At 42.0% G+C, this 14,762-nt stretch overlaps 1 protein-coding gene across 4 annotated transcripts in view; it reads left to right on the forward strand.

The window, feature by feature from the left end:
* COLEC11 (collectin subfamily member 11) overlaps positions 1 to 14,762 on the forward strand; it is a 43,696-nt gene that overhangs the window by 8,720 nt on the left and 20,214 nt on the right. The window contains exons 2-3 of one of the 4 annotated variants that reach the window (XM_030490938.1): positions 5,660 to 12,983; positions 14,582 to 14,737. In XM_030490938.1, the coding sequence (XP_030346798.1) occupies positions 14,608 to 14,737 (130 nt within the window). In that variant the 5' untranslated portion in view covers positions 5,660 to 12,983; positions 14,582 to 14,607. Of the gene's footprint in view, positions 1 to 3,361; positions 12,984 to 14,581; positions 14,738 to 14,762 lie in introns of those variants that run through there. The other 3 variants (XM_030490935.1, XM_030490934.1, XM_030490936.1) reach the window with 3 other exon arrangements.

Raw genomic sequence — 14,762 nt, forward strand, 5'->3', positions numbered from 1 at the left:
TATGCTGCTGATGCAACATAAATAAGGTATGCAGATGTATAGGCAAGAAGTAATACTTCCAAGTTGAGTATTCCTTTTAAAAATGTTTGGGCTGTCTTTCAGAAAGTTTAGATCTATCTGATCTATCTTTTTTTTAATAAACAAAATAACTTAAATTCATAGTTAAAATGGCATTTTAAACATGGCATAGTCCTAGAGTCAGCAGAGAATTGCACTGTGGAAGCAGCAGAAATCTACTGTGTAATTTATAAATTGTATATTATGTTGAATGCTATTTTTTCTGATTACTTTTGAGTGATTTTACACTGTTTCTAAAGCTCTTATTTAGTCATCTTCAGGGCTGTCCAAAAACTCTTGAACCAGAATCCTTTCGAAGTGGAAAGGCTTTTGGCAGAATAGCTTTTTACAGAAAAGCATCAGTTTGCCGGGGTAGTTCAGTTCTTTTGTCAAAGTATTTTGGCTGAAAACCAGAAGAGTTTAGCCAAAAATACTCTCATGGTGTCTCCTGGGAAGTGTAGTTTGTGTTTTGCATTGAATTTCACTACTGGCAGAACTTCACAGCTGAACCCCTTTTCCCATAAGGCCGTGTGGTCAGGATCTTGCTATTTTCATTTCCCTTGGTGAGAGGAGCATTAGGATGTATTTTGGGAAAAGTAGTCTAGTGAAAGAAGCATTACTGGGCTTTTAAGGCATCAACTGTAGGCAGAGCCCCTCAGATTACTGGTTGTGATAACTAGCTGGCAGTTTAAAATTTGAGCACTTCCTTCTGTTTTGCACATGAGCTACAGACAATCCTGTTTGTGGGCCTGGAGAGTAGGACCCTTCAAGAAGGTTTAGTATGTCATTAGATGGATTAAAGCCTTTTGGTGGTTTTTAGCCGTGTAAACACCTGTACAAGGAAGAGAACATTTAAAAATGCTTCTAAGGCTTTGTTAGTGCTTTTGCTAACTTTTTTGCTAAAAGTGCTCCATTTTATGTATTAAGAATTGAAAGCTGCAAGGGAGTATGGCTGGATATTAAAAGCTAGGTAAACTCTTAAGTTAAGAGGAAAGTGACCTAATAGGAGCCTTAAGCTTTAGAAGGAGGTGGTTTTGAAAATCCATCACGTTTTCATCTCGCCCATCTAACTGTCTCTTCAGAAAAATCTCATCCTGGGTGATTTGCCTATAGTTGTAGAAGATGTCTGCAGTCAAAAAGAGAATGGAAGTTGGTCTGCTTGAGTTGATCTTCATCACTGGATTGGTCTTACTTGTTTATTAGGATCCAAAGATCCTTAGCTGCTGTGACTGTTCCGATGTTGCTTCCTCAAAACTGCATTAGAAGGTTGGTTAGGTGTATAGGGTGTCCCAGAGGCCAGAACAGGGCAATAAGATGGATGGTGAGGTTTATATTGGGATTTATATTGGTTTCCTTCTATACTGAATCATAGAATGATTTGGGTTAGAAGGAACCTTTAAAGGTCACCTAGTTCAACAATAAAGCACGTGAATGAAACGCGGACATGAATACAGTTTCACAGTGCTGCAAGTTAGATACCTGACTCCAGACCAAGAATCAGCAATGTTAATGTGCTATATGGAGTGAATGGAGGAGAACAAAGTGCTGAAGAAGATAACTCGCCACAGCCAGCAGCGTGTGATGGCCACAGCAGCTGTCTGGAAAATGCTTGTGAGGAAGATGCTTTGGGATTCTCTCTGCTGGATGTGGGAGTGAATAAATTCACCACCTTTATTGCCTGCAGGAACTTGAGTTCCAGAAGCTGTAACCTCAGCTTGAATGTTTGTGCCCAGTTGTCCTACAGGCATGGAGACTTAGAAAACTGGCTCTGAGAAAACAGGTTTCTACCATTCTTGTTGAAAAATGAAAACTGCTGCTACCCAGCTGTCGTGTAATAATGTACTGGCTGGGAGCACTTTCCTGGAAAGCAGATCTGCATGCAGCTCATCGCACTGCTTCAAACCCCACTTCCCATCTGCTGGCAAGTTGCCCTTGTTCTAACTGATGGGGTAATTTGGAAGTGGGACCACTGAACATCCAAGATAGTGTCCACAGCTCCCAAGACAGTTTCTGATGTTAATACTGCTTTGATTTTAGAAAAGAAAAAGAGAAAGTCTCAACAGTCAAGGGAAATATATTCCTTGGAAATGGCAGTGTTTTGACTTTTCTGCTTAGCGGATACTGAAGGAGTCTGAACATGTTTCCTTGATGGGCATAAATGGCCTAGGTGGGAGGATAGTGTCTTGTTACTCTCTTCAGGCAGTATGTCGGCCACCTCTGGTCTGCACAGTAGGAAAAATTTAGGCACCCAAGTAAGTTTTCTGATAAAACTATAGGCACCTCCTGCTTTAAGGTTGCTGAGTTGTAGGGAGATGGTTTTGGATGCTTTATTTGGACTTGGGAAGAGGTCATAGATAAAGATTCAGTGCTAGTATTGCCAATGTTGACTTAAATAACTCTCACCTAGAGATTTAGGGGTAAAGAATGGGGGCAAAGGATAGAGAATGGAAAGAGAAATTTCTGCAATTCTAGCTGGTTTTTGAGTGGGGATCTTGAAGAATGAAGCTGTGTCCATGGTTATGCTCAGGTTCCTGGTGTCCCTCTTTGGTCCTAAGCATGGCTCGCTTTGTGATAATTTTTCTTTTGGTTCAGTTAGTTTGATTAGCTAACTGTGGAATAAGCATAAATAGTAACAAGAAATCCTCTAGATAGCACTCTTAAGATTTTTTCAGTTTAATTTGGGTGTTTTTCAGGCTTAGTTGTGGAACCCTCCAGATTTGCTTGTGATGGTGCTGATGATTTCGGCAGGTTTTGAACCTTGCTGATAATAGGCATGTGTTTATTCATCTTTAGTGGACTCCTTAGAAATAGCGTGTGGGCCTCCAGACCACAGATCATAGGTTCATTTGATCTCCATCTGGGCTGTATGCTGGGGCAGTCTGCTAGTTTCTGTGCTGTGAGGGCTGGACAATGAAGGTTACGTGAAATGGTTTGGCTGGTTAAGGAATGCACTGCGCAGAGGCTGAAGGGTTCATAAATCATTCACCTTCACTGAAGAAGGCACCAAAATAACTCGTATCCATTTAAAAAGACTTCACAAGGACTTCTTTCTTTAACTTAATCTTGTACACCAAGGGCTGTTGGTTATATTGGAGTTCAGGGAAGATAAGAAAGCATGGAAGTTTTTGTAAGGACATCATTTAATATAAACAGAATTTTATGATTACCATCAAAGAAAGATTCGTAAGAGATCATCTAATTTTGGGGAAATTAAAGACCTTTAAAAAAAGTAGTATGAGAAGTTGCTGGCAACATTAGCTGGCACAGTAATTGTGGCCAATCAAAATATAAACATCAGACAAGAATGTAATGAAAGGCTAGCACAGGAAACAGCAAAAAAAGCCTTATTACATAGGAAGAGAAAAATGTCTCTCAATGAGCTCTCCCGTCAGAATGGTGTAATGAGAAAGCAGGTCTCTGACGGCTGAGTGGTTAGTGGAGTGCAAGAAATGTTAAGGAAACATACTGAGAACATGTGGCAGAGCAAGAGAGGTGCTGCTCACGTGTACTGCGGAGATTCCAGGGTGGTGGATCTGTGAAGTGCACCGACAGATGCGTTTGCAATGTTTCTCTCTAGTTGTGCAATGAACTTGCAGTTTAAAGCCAATGCAGAGATGAGGTGAGATGATGTTATGAGAGCTATGTTATGAGCTGCAGCTGAACAAACTCGTGATTGGAGGTTTCTTCCTTTGCTGTTTAATATCTTCATGACAGAACTGCCTTTCATGTAATTGTGAAGTGCCGAAAACTCTATAGTCACTCTCTGCTTTCCTTTCTTTTTTTTAATGAATGTTACATAAATCTCTCATGAATACATGACTGTATAATAGTTACTTATAATTAAATACTTCAAAATTAGTTTAAAATCCTCAGACAACATACGTAGCTATTTCCTTATGTCTGCTCCATTTAAATAATTCTGAACATAATCCTAAATCTTAAATCTTCAAGGGAGAAGTACAGATTTTTCAGTACCATTTTTCTTTTGAATTTTCAAGGGTAGTCCTAGGCGTATTTCTTCACAGAGCATTCACAGATAATCTTTGCTTGTTTTGTTGAGGAAATAACGAGGAGGAAGCTGATTTGTCTAAAGAAGTCCTTGAGATGTTGTTCTTAGGTAGAATGTGAGAATTTCTACCAGTTTCCAAATATCTTCATGTCTTGAGTATCATGTCTCCAGAATTATTTAAGCTCAAAATGTCTATGTGTTGTATATGGAGGCAGCTGTATTATCTTCTTAAGTTTTGTGGAGATAGGTAAATAAGTTATATACCAGAAGTGCTTTAAATGACCACTGATTATTATGCAGACTGTGCTCACTGCTGCATCTACTTCCACAGTGCAATAGGTATAATGGGAACTTAGTACACTGTTGAAAAAGAGTGCTTTCTGCAGATGCTGGGGCAGGTTTACTGTCAAATTGAAACCCTCTCATCTGAAAAGAGACTAGGTGACCATCCCAGGTCTAGCAAATCCTGAGTTTAGTTTCTGGATGGCATGTACCAAGCTTGTGTAAGCAACACGAACTTGATATGCCAAGGGAAGTTGTTATATCAGCTACAACAACGTGTGTGTGTGTGTCCTTTCATGTAAAACAAATCTGTTGACACTTGATGCTGGGATCTGTCAGGTGCTTTGTAAATGGTTTTGATGTATTGGGTCTGGCTGAGATGGAGTTAATTTTCCCCCGTAGCAGCACTCATAGTGCAGTGCTTTGTATTGGTTTCTAGAAAGGTGTTGGTAATACACCAGTGTTTTGGCTACAGCTGTGTAGTGCTCACACAACATCAAGGCTGTTTCTCCAACACTCTCCCTCACCAGTAGGCTGGGGGTGGGCATCTTGGGAGGGAACACAGCCAGGACAGCTGACCCAAACTGGCCAAAGGGGTATTCCATACCATATGATGTCTGCTCTGCAATAAAAACTAAGGAAAAGAGGCAGGATCAGGGTTTTTGTTAGAATGATGTTTGTCTTCCAGAGTAACTTCCATGCTCAGGGCAGCTGGTTAGATGGAAGGACTTGAATGAAAGATTTCCAAAAGGATTTGTCATCCTCAAGAATCTCTTCATAGCACAAGCATCATGGTATACAGATAAGGGATGTAACTCCTTCAGTTTATACAAATTCAGAGAAACATCCTTGTTTGCAAGTTGTATTCTACACATGCTATCTGTTTCTTTCAGAATTCACATTTTTTCAAAATGAGATGAGGTTGTCACAAGCATCTCAAATCTGCATGCAATCACTCGTACTCTTTCTCAGTTTTTAAAAATATTTGTACACCATGCATTGTACATGGCAAAGGATTTTGAATGCATGTGTTGTGGTATATGTAAGAGCTGCTCTGGGGAATGTTTTGCTCCTGAAAGATGTTCTTTCAGCCTGGTTTCCATTTGGCATACCTTATAAATAGGATCGTGGCTGTTGCCAATGATATAGACTCATCAGTGAAAGTCTGCTGTAGCATACTAGTGTAACAATACTTCAACTTCTGAGAACTAACTTTAGTCATCTGCAGGAATACACATCTTTGCATGGGCTTTTACTAAGTCATATTAGACCCATAGAAACCTGTTTTCTTTCACTCTTTTGCTTCTACAGCTATTTCTATGTACCAGCCATATGATTTCTCCTAATCGGGGGAGTCACTTTGGTAGGGTCCCATTCCTTTTGTCGTCTTTCCCTTATCTGCGCTTGGAAAGATGTTTCAGGGCTCTGAGAGTGAAAGGACATTGTATAGTTCTATTGCGATTAAGCTCACCCTTCACTTGTCTAGTGAAAATATGTGGTTGTATTTCCTGTGAGGTTTTCTTCTGATGCTCTTACTTTTTCTCTTGGAGTGAGGCTTGGCCATTTTACTGAAGGTATTGTTGGTCTTTCTGTCACCAGTATAACTTACTTCCCTCCTTATCCCAGGTTCCTGTGAGCTGATATGAAAGTTTCAGTATAGAATCACATGTAGAGTGTTATTTGGTCTCTGCAGATCCTCAGCCTGAGAATTAAAATAACCTTTTGTTGAAATTGCATTCACGTTGCCACAGTTCAAATGCAAAATTTTGATCGTGCATGCTTTTGTACCATGGTGTTTTGTTATATTGAGGATATCATTCCGAGAAGTATGTCCTTGTCATTTGAGGATAACACTCTTGGATCATGTCCATGACTCTTGGTGGCTTGCATGCTATGGCAAAATGCCTCATGTTGTTCTATCTCCTATGTCTGTATCTTTTGCTGGATATTATTTTCCATTGCAGCCTGGTGTTTTGCCATATCTTTCCTCCTTTTAAAATGTTCCCACTGTAATTATGTGCCTTTCCCCCTCTCCTTCTCTCCTCCCCCCCCCCTTCTTCCCTGGTGTATTTAGTCCTTTTAATTCTTTCCCTTGTGCATCTTTCTTCTTTCTGTATGCTGCTGGCAAGTGAGGGCACAGTTTTGTAACACACTGAAGGCCATCTCGGCTGCTGCCAAGGGCATTTCTTTTCCTGACTAGCAGCATTTTTCACAGAAATGATGGCCATGTTGCCCTCACCAGGAACCAAGGAACTAAATCAACTGAAACACATTACAAAAAGAACAATAGCTTTCTGCTGGCGTAGCAGCCTGTGCTAGCTCATGATGGGATCAAATGGTGACAGTACAGAGAGGGGGAGGGTAATGTGTGACTGCAGCAGGGGAGCCAGGCTGCTGTTTGCCCTCCCATAGATTGGTTTAGCTAATTAGCAATGGCGGGACTCCCCTCACCTAACTTTACTTAGCTACAAGGCTGAGCTAGTCATGTTGAGCAATTAATAGGTACCTCCAGAGTCAATTCTGACCTGTTTTAGGATGAAATGAACCCCCACGTCAAGGTGCCTATCTCTGACTTAATTATACAGGACGCTCAGGGTGACTTTCTCAGACTGAGCACCCAAGAGAATGGTTAAAACCCACCACAGGTTTGCTTATGATTTCTACTAGCTTGAGATCTGGATCTAAGCAAAGTTGACCTGATAAACAGGCATCTTCTGATGCTAGCTGTGTTCTGTCTTGTGGCTCACTTTTTGAGGTGTCATACTTGCAGCACTGGGGAGGACTGGGCAGCAGTCAAGTGGCTTCCCTTTATTCTTAAAACTTCCTTCAAATGTAGCTGTTACGTATCTTTTGTGAGAGAAAATGGGGGCAAAAGCTGTTTCTGCTCTCTTTGTTTGTTCTCTTCAGTGAGGAGTAGGATACTGGCACAACCAAAACTAAACCTGTCTTGCATCCACTTGCACTCTGGGATGGTGCCATCTCTCCCCTGGTTGGGCCTCTCTGTTTTTTCACTTTTGCTTTGTGTTTGTCCCACTGGCAGTCTCATCCTATGTCTCTTCTCTTGTTTTCCTCTAGCCTCATAAATAGCTTTGCTTAGCTTTTTGTCTTCTGTCTGGGCATTCCTGACCTGTCCATGTGTTTATACATGAGACAATTGTGGGCCATTAAACCAGAAAGCAGGGAAGGAAGAAAACTCATTTTGCCCCTTTTTAGTCTAACATCCTACCACTAGGCTTGAGCTGGCTTCTTCACTAGACCTCTTCCCTGCTTGCCTTCCATCCTTTAACGTGGCATGCCTGAGCGTAGTCTAATTCTACCTTCTGTGTCCATCCAATAGGAGCAATTACTGTCCAGGGAACTGGAGCTGTGGGTTCAAATCCTTTTAAGTTAAGTATGTTCCATAGCTGGCATTTCTCACCTTTTGGATCAATACTTGAGTGGCATTTCTGTTGTGCAAAGGCATAAACCGCTGCTGACATGTCTGGGGTGCTTGGATGGGGCCTTCCTAGCCCTTTCTGCCTCTTCTCTGCACCTCCAAGAAAGTAGCTGCAGGACTGGCACCACCCTCCACAGGTTACATTTGCCTATTGATCCTGTCCAGTGCCCTCAAGAAGATAACTGTCAGGCCCACCTGGAAAACTTCTGGTACCTGGAGGGTGAGAACATGTTGGAAAGCAAAAGTTGGTTGAATGGGCATTAAGCACTTAAACATTGCACAAGTATGTCAACTTCTGCAGCCATTCCTAAGCCTCTGTGGATATGGAGGGCTGAAAAGCGATGCCTTAAAGCTTCAAAAATAAAATGACAAATGCAAATGTAAATAACATTTATTCATGTAAAGAAATGTACCCTGCAGCATTTCCATTCACTGGTTCTTGCTGAATTCTTTGTGTTTTAGTTCCTACAGATAGGTGTGTGGGGATAGCGTCAGGTTCTTTTGTGGATGCTTTATAGCAGCAGGGCTGAACTGAGACAATTTAGACACAGGTTTTAGAACTGACCCCTGTATTCTTTTTTGATTTTTGGGGTGCTTAAGAATACTGAAAATTTGATCTGACTTATATCAAAGACGGTACCCAAAATCACAAATTATTCCTGTAAATTATAGCTGAAAATGAGGCTATCGCAGAGATCTTGTAATCTAATAAGAGCTTTGATTAAAACATTGCAGGAGAATTTTTGTTTAGCGATTCTAGTTATCTCTGACTAACATTTTATACAAAGCTAAAATTCTACTTGAGTGTTATTCTTTACCTAAACATACAGAGCTGTCATGAGAGATTTGACACTCAGGTCCCACCACCCTCTAGTTACAGGTTTTGAAAACATCCTTGCCCCCTTCTGGAACTATTTTCATCTCACCCTTGCTGAAGACCTGATTTTATATTTTCAGCACAGATGACAGTAAGTTAATTCTGACATAAACTCATTGACTTCAACAGAACCTGCATCAGGAAGAAATTTGTCTTAATTCTAAAAAACATTCTTCTAGGTGAAAAGTAGAAGTACTATTCCTGCATATGGCAAGGGCACCTACGTTGTACACTCAGAACTAATAGTCCCTTGCACTTCACAAACATCGGCTGAGGAAATAGCTCTGTTGAGCCAGAATTAAGTGTACTTTGGAGGGTAAACAATGACTTCCTATCAGTTAGGTTTTCAGGTAATGTTAGCTTCCCATCAGCTTACAGTCACTCTTTTGTCCTCTGCAGCAAATCTTGCTGTTCTTCAGCAGCATCAGGACCTGAAATGCGTTATGTCTCTGCTTTATGCTACTCCATGCTCCATAGATTTCACAGAGACTTCATAACCATGGCAGTTACAATCTTTGTTTTTGCAATTCTATGGTATTAACATTTAGGGATTATATATTTTTTTTTTTCATCTTTCAAGCTCATTGCTTTAACCTTTGAATCAACACATAGAATTTAACTTCAGAACATTGCAATGTTATGAAAAGAATCACCCATTGTTTAAGCAGCTTTATCATTGTTTCTGATATTTTATATTCTATCTAAATAGTGAACTCCTGATTACCCAAGGTAATGCACAAAGGAGCTCGGAGGACAAATGAGATGAAGTAAAAGCATAGCTACACAAAACATCTGTAGATTAGGATTATCAGCAAGGCTGTAATGGGGAAAGCAGAGGTCAGTGACACAGGTTTCATCTCCAGTGTGAAAGACATCTTCTCCGGGGAATGATCTGCAGCCCTCAGGCCAAGGGGTGAGAAGCAGCTTGTGTGCACACGCTGGAGGCTTGTCCCTTCTGTGGCTCCCTGCTTTCCTAGAAACATACTGCTGATCTATGCTGAGCCCTGGTGATGTTACTTTTGTAGCCATGGGACTTAATTTTGGGGTTTTGTGGGGGCTTTTATTTGTTCAAAATGTTTGAAATAGCGTGAGGTCTGTGTCACAGCCTGGCATTTCACTGGCATGATTGTGTGGGCATGTGTCGCATCTGTTAGGATGCGGCTCTGGGCCTGCTGGGGCGTTTGAGGATACACAGGCTGCCAGATAGTTCTGGGAGGTGTTGGAGATGCAGATGACAAGGACTGGAAAAGTCAGGAGAGTGAAAACTGTTGAAAGCTGTTGATTCATCTGTTGTGCTGACTCAAACCCGCTTGGGAAAATCACCCAACAAATGGCTGTGGCTCTGCAGATTTTTGTGCCTGCCTGTACCAGGAACATTCTCAACTCAGAATATACATAATTCAGCTCAGATCCCTGAGAATGAAGTATAGTTTAAAAAATCATAATGAGTGAAAACAGCTCAGTAATAGTGAAATAAAAACAGATCCAAGAGGAGTCCCTTAGGATTATACAGAGGATAACAGCCACTCCATAGCTGTTGGCTTGCTGAGCATTGATGCCAGCAAGCAGCATTTTCCTTCTGCATTTCTCAGCCATTTGGATTCAGCTGGGCAGATTATCTGTGTTGTTGCTTCTAGGTCCAAAATAACAGTGTGCAATAAGCCACCAGCCCTTGTGGAACAGGGTCTTCCAGCACAAGGCGTTTGCTGGCTGAAGTGATCTCCAACCTTTCCATTCACAGCTCGTGGTGGCAAGCTGGGGAGCTCAAGGAGTGCTGGATGCCAGCTGCCTGGCCCATCCTGCAGCAGTTCTGAGTGAGCCTACGGTGCTTTGGGGATTCTCTGATGACCTCTCAAGGACTTGTTATTTGAAGCCTGGCTTAATAAACCTCTTCTGTCTTGGCAACTGAGGCACATCTTTTTAAGGAAAGGCCATGTAATTGCTTCCTTTTCCTCTTCCGCCCCCCTCCCCCCCAAGCTTTCAGCTTATGTTGATTTAATGGCCACCATTATTAGTGCTACAAATTTGACTCCTGACCCCTGTGTAGACAGAGAAGATGTTCATACTTTTACAAGTGCCGAACATCTCTAGGCTTCTCTCTGGCACTGGTTTTATCAATGCTGAAGATACTCCAAATGCCAGAGCTAAAATTGTGTTTGAAAAAGCAGGCTGACACCTTTTTCTGAGCACCAGTTTCAGTGGGATTTAGTTTTCTAAATGCCTTTATGAATCTGGGGCTGAAAGGGCTTGAAGGTAGGTCAGAAAGGCAAGGAATTTTCTAGGATTTTAAAATGAAAGGTACTGCTGTAGCACATACCTGGAAATCAAACTCTTACTTCAGTCATATAAGGCAATTTTAACAGTGGAAGAGAAGGTTTCTTTTTAAAGCAGAAAAAGGCAGAGAAAGTGATATCCCAAGTGATTTTGGTTTGATTTCTACTACTAATGTGTCTCTCTACTGAAGCTGTAGACTGTATAAAGTATTTGATCTGCAGCCTCTTCAGAGATTTCCTCTGTTGGTGGCTCTTCTCAGACCAAGGTAATTTCCCAAGTATTCATGCGGGTCTGGGTGTTGTGACCTGACTGACACTAAGAAGCTCCATTTTATAGAACAAGTCCATTTTCTCTGGGAGTTGAGCTATCATGAGGTAGGGTGAGGTGTCTTCCCTGTGTCTCTGAGGCTCTTAAGCCCTGCAGCAGTAGCAGGCAGTGAGTGGGGAATGTGATGAAGCCTTGTTGGAGGTTTTGTTTTCCCCGGAAAATCCTTCACAGCTGGCTGCTGAGCAGGGCCACCAAGCAGCCCTGACAGTTCTCTGCTGCTTCATGCCTTTATCATCTCTGAGCTGTGTAGGAGTTTGCAAGGGCAGATTAATATTTAATGTACCTGGAGGCTTTGATGTTTCAGCTTTAGTCTGGATACATCTAAAGCCTCATAAAATGCAACCAAAGCAGGTGTTGCTGCTTTTTTTATTCACTAATGCAGTCTGGAACACCCTCTTAATTTCAATTCCTTCTTCTGTCTCAGGCTGTTTCATTCCCCTCTCGGACTTGTCTGTCAAGAATCCTTATCACCAGCCTGCTGGGTACTCATGCTGAAACTCTAGGCTTTCAGCTGTGTATCCAAAGCGCTTGGCTTGAAAGACTCTTTGTCTGATCTTCTTTTGGATCCTGAAGTGTCTCTGCTACAAAGAAATAGTGGGACACCCTGCCTAGGATGTCCTGCAGGCTGGTGGCCGGGTGGTCTCCTGGGCTGTGGGGTGGGAGCTGCAGGCTAAGGCAGGCAGGTCCTTTTTTTGTTCAGCCCACAGATCATCAATGTGGCTGTCATCCAGTATGGTCCAACTCCCCATCCTTCAAAGTTTGCCACTATTGAGGGTTAAAAACCTGTGTTCAGGTGTCCAGAAGAGACTTCCAGGCACAAGTTTCTCCTGGCTGGGTGAAGTAACCACACTCAGTGCTTTCCCGCATAGGGGGCATTGGTTCCGAACTTGGCATTGTGAAGCCTTTTGTTGCCATGGATCCCCTCACTTTCCAGTCTACCAGCACTATTTAAGTGCTAAGACTGGCCATAGAGGCCTTTGGAAGGAAGATCTGGAGAAATACCGTTCTCAGCCATTCCTCTTGGCTAATTTTTGTTGCTCTCTCTTTTGCTTGCTGACTGTTGTGAATCATGGATTTGGCAAAAAGAGGCAGGACCATCCACTGTGGATACTGTGAGCTCCTCTAGACCACAAAGAACACCAAGATACAGTGCCTTGTACCCTGGAGTTAGGAATCTAGTTAGGAATGTGGGAAGGTGTGGCCAGATTCAAGCTCAATGTATGTGAAGTAATTTGTTTAATATGCATATGAGGATATTTGGGAGAAGGGCGCTATCACAGAGATCTGATACTCCAAGACTGTGGTCAAATAGTTTGTATAACCTTAGAAAATAGCTGTGGCCAGTAGCCTGACGTGGTTTCTAGTAGTTCGGGCTATTTCTCTGCGTAGGCAAAGAAGGCAGTAGCGCAGGACAGAAGAGGACAGCAACACAGCAAATGTTTTCTTACTGGTTTTGTCTGTCAGAGCTCTGGGAATCTGGGCTGGCTGCTGCTTCTCCATGGCAGTAGAAGCTTTACATCCAAATTCCCATTACTCTTCCCTTTCCCCACCAACTATTAGTGTTCTTTATGTCCACTTTTATGATGTGCCTTCTCTTCCAGCTCTAGTTCTTCATCCTTGGGTGGCAAAATTCAATTTTGCCTGAACTCTTGAGAAGCCTTGAGTGATGTTCCTGCAATTGTGACAAAACTTGATGTGGCCTAAATACTTGAGCAGCCAAGGTTTGTACTTCTGTGGCTTCTGTGCTCCTAGCAATACCTGAGCTAGGTATTTTAAAGCTGGTTCAGACATGTATATATGAGCTTCAGTCATCTTAGTTGTGGTATCATAATTAAAACTGTGGGAACTGAGCACTCTTGAAAAGGGAAAAAAATACTGTAAGCATCTGTGTATGAGTGAGTGTTGTCCCTCCAGAACCTGCACCCTAAGATGTGAGAGGAGACTTTGTAAATGACGTTAGTACTTAGTAGTCTGGCAGGAGTGTTGGTAAGGGTACAAAATGCATCTCTATTAAGGTAGTCTATATTGTCATCTGCTAGACTAAAAGGTAACGAGGTGGAAACGGAGGCCTTGACTAGGGCAGGCAAACCTGATTTTTCCTGCATGTGGAGAGCAGTCTGCCACCTTCTTGCTCCATCCCATAAATTTTGGTATCTGCTTCACCAGGATATTCTCACCCTGAAGCTCCTTATTATCCCATCCCCGCTGAAGGGTAGTTATACCTTCAGGCCATCCCCAAAATAACAGATCCACCGTCCTAGATCCCCAGCATGGTGAGACACACAGACTCATATACTGGCCCCACACCTGTGCCTAATCCTACTTGGCTTGTTTTTGAAGGGAATCAGGGAGTGCAGAGTAATACGGCCCAATTTTCTTGCTCTAGATGCAAAATGCACGTGTCTGTATTGTGGCTATAAAAGATGATACACAGGTTCTTTCTCTGGAAACCCTGATATGACTTTCAGCTTGTTTGTGTAGTACAGAGACTTGGTGAAAGAAGGACTGGAAAAACATATCAGAAGCACATAAATAATGCTTTTGTCAAAGAATATTTCTACAGGCACCCTAAATACCAGCTTTTGAATGTCCTTTCACACAAACTCAATTTCTGTATTGTTGTTTTCTGAGAGATCTCTTCACAGTGTAATACCAGGCAAGCCATTTCACTTGTAGGCTTAGACAAGGGTATGTTTCAGAGATGAATCTTTACAAGATTTATTGAAGGCTCTGTTGTAACTTCATTGCATGATACAGTGAAATATTATCTGCCTTCCACCCTCAATGAGTTCCATGAGGGCTATTGTATCAGCCAATTTGCTGGGCACGATTTCAGTGCTCAGATAGATGCATAGTGAGATTTCAGGCCTTTAGGTTGGTCTTATCGTATACTGAATTGCCTTTTTAGAGCAGTATGAACTCTTTCTAAGTGGCAACTTAGTACTAACAACTTTCAGTGCAAGCCTGTGTACTGTATTTTCCCCTTTGACCTTTCCAAATCCCTGCCTCCAATGAGAAATTGTGAACACAGAATTGCCTATTATTAGCATTTCTTAGTCTCCTATTTCTTAACTAAATGACTTCTGAGCCTTATGTTACCTAGTCTAACACCAAAATAAACTGCTTAATGTCTGCTGCATGTTTCATGTATGTCTGTGGAACACACAACCTGCTTGGAGGACCTGCACATGTCCTTCTCATCCTGTGTGGGTTATGGCATGCAAAAATACTAAGTGTTTATAATAGGATGCTGCATATGTTCAGAAACTGTTGAAAGTCTTTGGAATTCTTATAACTGTTTATTCGTTCTTTTGTTTAGGAGTCAGTGACCTGTAAGTGCTCATTATGAAGAGAGATCTGGTTTTCTTGGTGACTCTAATTAGCCTTGCCTTCCTGTCACTGCTAAGGTCTGGATATCCTCAACATATTGCAGAGGAGTCCTGCTCTGTTCAAATTCTTGTTCCAGGCCTCAAAGGTAATGTGGAAGCCTACTCCATCAT

This window comes from Strigops habroptila, chromosome 6 (genome assembly GCF_004027225.2).
Source record: "Strigops habroptila isolate Jane chromosome 6, bStrHab1.2.pri, whole genome shotgun sequence".
NCBI classification, from domain to species: Eukaryota; Metazoa; Chordata; class Aves; order Psittaciformes; family Psittacidae; genus Strigops; species Strigops habroptila.